The sequence below is a fragment of the Saccostrea cucullata genome, unplaced genomic scaffold (assembly GCF_032062105.1).
Source record: "Saccostrea cucullata isolate Sc308-1 unplaced genomic scaffold, CSIRO_AGI_Scuc_v1 ctg16444, whole genome shotgun sequence".
Taxonomy (NCBI): Eukaryota; Metazoa; Mollusca; class Bivalvia; order Ostreida; family Ostreidae; genus Saccostrea; species Saccostrea cuccullata.
This window is the reverse complement of record NW_026931232.1, coordinates 37,636-44,866: the sequence shown is the minus strand read 5'-3', so window position 1 is coordinate 44,866 and position 7,231 is coordinate 37,636. Positions and strand designations below refer to the sequence as shown.

The window sequence follows — 7,231 nt, the reverse complement described above, 5'->3', positions numbered from 1 at the left end:
TAGACCGGAGTAAAAAGTGACAATTTTTTGGGGAAGATTGAAGGAATTTTATTTTATATATTTTATTGTACATGTCTGGTCATAAATCGTAAAGAAGGCTTAATTTAACGCTAATTAACACCTCCTCATCGATATCAAAACGATCAAACTATCACCCCCTCAGATCTGTAGAGCCTGTCTTCCCCGAGGAAAGACGGTAAAATTCGACCCTCTGGGATCTTCATTCCGGCTGATTCCCCTTAGAATGGTGATCAGATTTCATAGAATTTTCTGTTTCGCACGAACATCAAAGAATTCGGTGCTTGGTTTATAGTTATAAGGGGGCTGTCTCAAGTCTGGATTTTCAATCAAATTCTGCATACATCAGTCAATTCATTTTTTAAGCGGCCACGATGTGGTATCGCACCGTTGCAAACACCACCCATGCGTTTCTATTGCCATTTAATCTTGAAATTCTCTGTTTTTTGGTCAAGTATTAATGATCCTCTGTAACAGATTTTATGTATATTTAGTATTTACGAGATTTTAAATAGATCTATATACTAGTATATCTGGCATTGTTTATGCATATGATTTAAGTGTATTTAATTAATTGAAGGAATTGATATTATTTTACTTCATATGAAATTGAATTTTAAATATATGCATATACATATAATGAATATAATTTTTGCCAATACTGGTAGTCAAAATATACGAATGTGATACTATGGAGAAAAAACAGAAAAACTGAAAATAACTATTAGTATATAAAAAAATATCAGAATGTAAACCTGTAGTGAAGAGTAAAATTATAATAATAGTATTATACCAAAATGTATATAGGAACTATATGAAGTATCAGTTTCGTTATACCAGGTATTTATGAATTTTGCTGTTAAGTAAAAAACTCTCCTTTCAAGAAAAATTATACAATGGATCAAACTCAGCTCGTCCGAAATAACAAAAAAAATGTTTAGTTTTTTTTTTTATATGAAAAGTTTGATTGATTAAATTTATCTTAATTTAAATTAAGTTCAGTTTTTCTTGTGCATTAGTGTTTGTATTTTTATATTATTTAAGATGGAATAATAAACTCCATATCTAGTGCTTCAATTTGTCAGAATTTACTTATGCTATCTCTTCTGATGTTCAGACGTTTTTCCGTACATGTGCTATATATGCTTCGATGGAGAAACACGAAGAAATCTCCAGCAAGATGGACAAAATTATTAAGTAAAGGCAATTCTTTGATATACAAAAACATTAAGATTCTACTCTGGAAAAAAATTTAATTTTACTATTTTTACTTGAAAAATATTATCTAAATGAAAAAGTTGACCTTTTTTCAACTTGATTCTAAGTTTAATTCATAATAAGAAATTATGAATTACCCAGTCAGTGGAGCGAAAATCGGTCCCATTGCCTTGAATTGCACAGCTTTTATATTTCAAAGAATCATTAAAAGAGTACATGCATGTATTTAACAGACTTCTTCATTGGAGCTAATGCATATCATTTAAGAAATAATCTTTGTGTGCATGCGTGCTGGGGATGGCGGGGCTTCGAAGCATTTCACTGGCACATACAGTAGATGTATCTGCGACATTTCGTATTGATCTCACCATGTTTGCATGCTTTGGTTCATGTAATTAATTAATATACTGCAGTCGACTGATTTTTTTAACACAAAAAAATGAAAGAATGGATTATAAATAAACTAAATGAATAAAAATTAATGATTAGATACGTACATTAGACTACATCCAGGTATACATGTATACATTTTTTTTCTCCTATGTGCACGTACATATCAATTTACTTTCCAATCAAAAAAAATTATTAGCCCCTCTCTCTCTAATAATAAATAAATTTTTTTAAAAAAGAGGAAAAGAACGAAAATTTTAACGATAAATAAGTTATAAATACGAACATAAAGTTGTGGATTTTTAGTTGGGAGAATGTTCACATTTTTTGACAGGCACCATTAAAAAAATATTGATTATATGAATGTAAAATTTTCTATAAAATTATAATTTATCAAATTTTCTGTCCTTGTTGAATGCAGTGAGTAAATAAAAACGAATAGATGAATAATGTGTAATAATAATAATTTATTAAAATAATCGGGTTCGGCCTTCGTCAAATCCAATTCAAGATGTCAGCCCCCTGTGGTGGAAAGCAGTGTAGAATTGGTCCATCAATTCTTAATTCAGATCTATCTAAGTTAGCTTCAGAATGTCAGAGACTGATGGACAGTGGTGCAGACTATCTGCATCTCGATGTTATGGATGGGCATTTCGTCCCCAACTTAACGTTTGGACACCCTGTTGTTAAATGCCTTCGACCAAAGGTGCCCGGAGTGTTTTTCGATATGCATATGATGGTTCAAAACCCAGAGCAGGTGAGTGTTTTTTTCTTCATTCCTTTTGTTTTATTCATCAGCAGTGAGGTCTTTATAAAGAAAAATGGTCAACAGTGAGAGGGTGCTTTATCATATCATAGCCTAGTTGAGTCATCATTTATTAAATTGAACCGACACTATTTTGTAATCTACACTTTACCACATGTAGGCCTAGATGTATTAAGTGACAAGGAAGGTGACATCACGTTAGGATGTATCCACTTATATTTTACTAGCATGACATACACAGTTTCCTCATAAATATTGTACTGTATCAGGGTCCGACACTCGTCAAAATTTGGTCTCGCCATTCGGGCAACCTTGGTTTGATCACAGGTTGCCCGAATGAATTTCAGGTCGTCCAAATAAAATATCAATAGAAACAGAACTTAATGTGAAAATTGTTTAAAATTTGTTATGATAATTAGCAGAAGTTGTGTTTTTGTATTAAAAAATGTAAACCCAGACATTTTTGGAATGTAAAGATGTCTTCTAGTATTTTATTAAACAAAAATATAAGCAGAATCAGACATGCAGAATGCTAAAGTTTGTAGCTTAAAATATTCATTTTCACTTGCCATGAAGGCCTAAACAAATAGGGTCAAATAACCCTGGACTGAATTAATCAGGTGTTATATTACAGTGGACACCCAACATGGCTGTCTAGCAGCAGAAAACGATCATTATAATCAGAAAGTTGTAGGGGAAATGCAAAATGTTACAATGATGATTATTACTATTTATATTTAAGGTGATTGTTGACTAAGTTGACATATTTTATATCTCAAATAAAACTTTATTCAAGACTTTCAGTAAAAATTGCATCAGCTGATTGATTGAACGAAGATTTGGCAGGAAAAAAATCTACTCGGCTGATGTTTTGAAGGTCTTATGAAGTTTAGTTTAAAATATTAATCATCGTTATTAGGCTTAAATATTCCCAACTTGTCCCAGGTTGTCATTTGGGCGAGCCAGACTGAAAATCAGGTCGTCCGAAATCATTTCAGGGTGGAAATGACGAGGTGACGAGCGCGAATGTCGAACCCTGCTGTATGCATCTTAAAGACCCATTTTTTTTTACCGTACGTTTACCTGAGGAGGGGGAGTGGTCGAAGTAACAGTGGTGTTATTTACCTGGAGACCCCCAATACTCAAGATGTCAAAAATATGTGTATATGTAACATTACACAGGAAGTCTGTGTTTGGTAATCGGGGTCAACATTATGTGTTTTGTGTTTAGATCAGATGATGCTTATAGTATCATACAAGTTGCTGTCCTTTCAAAAAAGGACTACAATACGTGGACCATATGCATTTGTTTCGAACCGAAATTCAATTAAGAAAATTTTAAAGTTTGTTGGATATTAATGTAGGTTTGTTCCCATTTTCTACAATGATCTGCCTACTTTGACTGATACACTTTCATAGCAAAATTGTTAAATTTTATCTCCGATGGGCATATATAGTTTTGTCATTTTAAAATTTTGATACATATAACTCATAATGTTATATAACTCATAACTCATAATGTCTGGGACTGAAAATATACTAGCATTCTATATTTATTCAGAAGAAATCTTGCATTGGAAAATTAGATCTTACAGTACGCGTGTAGCACAGCTCTGTAGTATGCAGATTTTTTTTTTCGGAACCCCTTCACTCACATGGAAAACTTGTATCAAGTTGTATTTGGATTCCTGTATATTTTAAATCTTAACTCTTAATCGCATCAACTCGTGTCTTTGTGTCAGAAGTCCGAAAGCTAGTAAAATTGTTAAATTTTACCTCCGATTGCATGGCATTTAATTTTGTCATTTTAAAATTTTGATACATATTACACATAATGTCTGGGACTTTACATATACTAGTATTCTATATTTATTTGGAAGAAATCTAACATAAAAAAAATCAAATCTGACGGTACGCGTGTAGCACAGCTCTGTAGTACGCAGATTTTTTTCGGACCCCCCCCCCCCTCTAATCACATGTAGAACTTTTTTCAAGCTGTATTCCTGTATATTTTAACTCTGAACTCATAATCGCATCAACTCAGGCTTTTCTGTCAGAGGTCGGAAAGGCCCGAGAAGTTGCGATTGGTGTAGCGGAGTCAGCCGAGGATTGCCGATTGGAACTCTCTAGAATTCTCGCGCATGCGTAGCCTGGCGTATGCCCAGGGCATCCGGTTTAATCTCGCTTATATATTTACTGTGTGGACCTCAGGGTCCACGCAATAATATTAAACCATGGTGATATTTACTTCAGTCCACACCCTGAATAACAGTAGGAAATTTTCAATTATATATTCTCATGCCTGGCTAAAAAAGTACATAAAATTACATTCATGAATAATCTGGTATTAAACAGGACAAATTCCTATTCAAATTTACTTTACAGTGGGTTCAGAATATGGCAGATGCAGGAGCAAATCAGTACACATTCCATTATGAGGCAACAGATGATCCTACTGGATGTATAAGGAAGATCAGAGAAGCTGGAATGAAGGTCAAATAACTGCAATTGAAAACTAGAATTTTTTTTTTAATCCCATCTCTTTAAAAGTGGTGTATATCAGATACAGATTAAGGTTTTGATTATGATAATAAACACATTAATAGAATATTTTATCAAATACTTTTACTTAGGGGGAAGGGGGTCATAAGACAGGGGCTCTGGGTTACAGTAACTTGAGACTCTAGTGGGTTCGAAAAAAAACCTCTCAAGTTTTCTATAGATATTCTTCTATTTCTTGTTTTCATAATTAGTGATAGTAGTGATAAACCATGATAAACAACTGATATTTTAGGTCAATGGAAAGAATCAAGCCCCCAAAACCTTTTTCATGGAAGCAATTTTTTTAAATGCATGTATATACTCTTATCCAAAAATTCATATCTTTTTCAAAATTGAAAAATACATGTAATTGATCTTGTTCTTATATTTGTCAATTTTAGAGGGGGGGGGGGGGGCATCTGGTGCACTCTTTTAAATTTGCAAGTTATTAGGCTTTGTAAAGATGAGTCCTTATCGACGCGAGTCTTCAGAAAGAAACAAGTTCAAGAAAATTCTAATAAATCACTGCAAAAATCCATTCAGGGTATTTTGATAAAACAAGCTTAATTTCTTTATTTTTAAATAAGTTAATTATGCAGTTTTATAATTAAAAAAAACACAAACAGTTATATTGAGTTTAACATGACAAAGTCATGGACTAACATTGTAATTTCCTTTCATTAAGGTTGGTGTTGGTATAAAACCAAAGACAGCAGTGGATGTGTTAGTGCCATTAATAGACCTAGTAGATATGGCTCTTATAATGACAGTGGAACCAGGATTTGGAGGCCAGAAGTTTATGGCAGACATGATGCCAAAGGTATTGTTACAAAAAATAGGAGTTTTCTATATGTCACAGATTTGAAGATTTTGCCTCAACTTTAAAGACTGTTGTTTATTTTTGGCAAAATAGATAATAACACATTAAACACAGTGTATACATGTATATATAAAAATAAAGATTGTCATATCTGTATCTATGATCCGATGAACAACATGAAATGCGAGAAATCTTATAAACCTTGATTTTTAAAATGAAAGCATTCTTGTTAATCTACAAACAGGTTTCTTTTCTGAGAGAGAGGTACAGCGATTTGGAGATTGAGGTAGATGGGGGTGTCGGACCATCAACAATTCAGTATTGTGCTGATGTAAGTAACATACATGTAAAATTAAAGCAAGTGCTGAGTCACATTTTCATCAATGGATAATGGTGATGATCATTTGACATATACTGAAAGCATACTTTTACTCATGTGAGAAATGTTCATGAGTTTCACAAATTTCTTTAGCTCACAAATATTTCTCACTGCAAATCAGTGATTTACTTGTATACATGAACTTATGTTCCTCAGTCTCAAAATTGGCATAACAGATTTCAAGAATAAAAGTTGGTTTAAAATGTATTAATAAGCTTGAGCAATGCATGTACAATATTTTACTAGTTAGCTGAATAAATTTAACTTCATTTAATATCTATTTCAGGCTGGTGCTACAATGATTGTATCAGGGAGTGCTATTATCAACAGTGACAATCCAAAAGAGACTATAACTTACATGAGGGATATTGTTAATCAGTCCATACAGAAGACTTCTTCCAAGAGTTAACAAAGAGCTGGTTCTAAGAGTTATATGTATACTGTGTAGAAGTTATTCTGTACACCAACTTTTGTCTCATTGGCTAGTGATTATTTTGTATTGAAACACCTGATGTGTAATATTTATGAATATATTCAATTCAAATCTTTAGGATATTTTTTTTATAAAGAATCTCTAAACCCAGTAAGGAATTTTAAATTGATTCTTTCTCGGGTATAATTACTGGCATTGTCTCGGAGTGTATTATTTATATACAATGTAATTATGGTTCTATTATTTCCTGCTATTAATCTCATACAAAAAATTAAAATTTAGAGATAATTAATTCCTTCAGTCTATAGTGAAAATGTTTGGTTAAAATGTTTGACTGTTGATTGAATGATCTGGTATCAAAAGTTTTTTTTTAAACTCTATGAGAAAACAATATCTTTTAGTATTTATTTTCTTTCATTTCATGTATTAATTTTTTGATGGTAAGATCATGAACTATGATTAGTAAATTATTATTTTTTATTTAATGAAAAGCATAGAAAGAGAAGTATTTCAAACTTCTGGTGCTATTTCAGGACATCATTAAGATTAGATATCTTTAAGGTATACCCATAGCAACTCTGTAGATTATTTACAAGTTTACCCACTCTTTATTTACTTTATTACTTTGCATATGTAAGTATATATTCGGTTAGCATACATCTTGGT

The 7,231-nt window shown here is 32.2% G+C and overlaps 1 protein-coding gene across 1 annotated transcript; it reads left to right on the top strand.

The window, feature by feature from the left end:
* Positions 1–2,109: 2,109 nt before the first annotated feature.
* LOC134231909 (ribulose-phosphate 3-epimerase-like) lies at positions 2,110–6,878 on the top strand. Its single transcript, XM_062713862.1, has 5 exons — positions 2,110–2,383; positions 4,778–4,885; positions 5,619–5,753; positions 5,998–6,084; positions 6,419–6,878. Exons 1-5 carry the CDS (start codon positions 2,138–2,140, stop codon positions 6,539–6,541), a joined length of 699 nt encoding a protein of 232 aa, XP_062569846.1. The 5' UTR covers positions 2,110–2,137; the 3' UTR covers positions 6,542–6,878.
* The last annotated feature ends 353 nt before the right edge of the window (positions 6,879–7,231 follow it).

Bases quoted from the DNA above. Each gene is read 5' to 3' on its own strand.
- LOC134231909 (XM_062713862.1), top strand. From the start codon at position 2,138: ATGTCAGCCCCCTGTGGTGGAAAGCAGTGTAGAATTGGTCCATCAATT. The intron at 2,384-4,777 runs GTGAGTGTTTTT...TTTACTTTACAG, and splicing joins TGGTTCAAAACCCAGAGCAG to TGGGTTCAGAATATGGCAGA. The intron at 6,085-6,418 runs GTAAGTAACATA...TATCTATTTCAG, and splicing joins CAATTCAGTATTGTGCTGAT to GCTGGTGCTACAATGATTGT.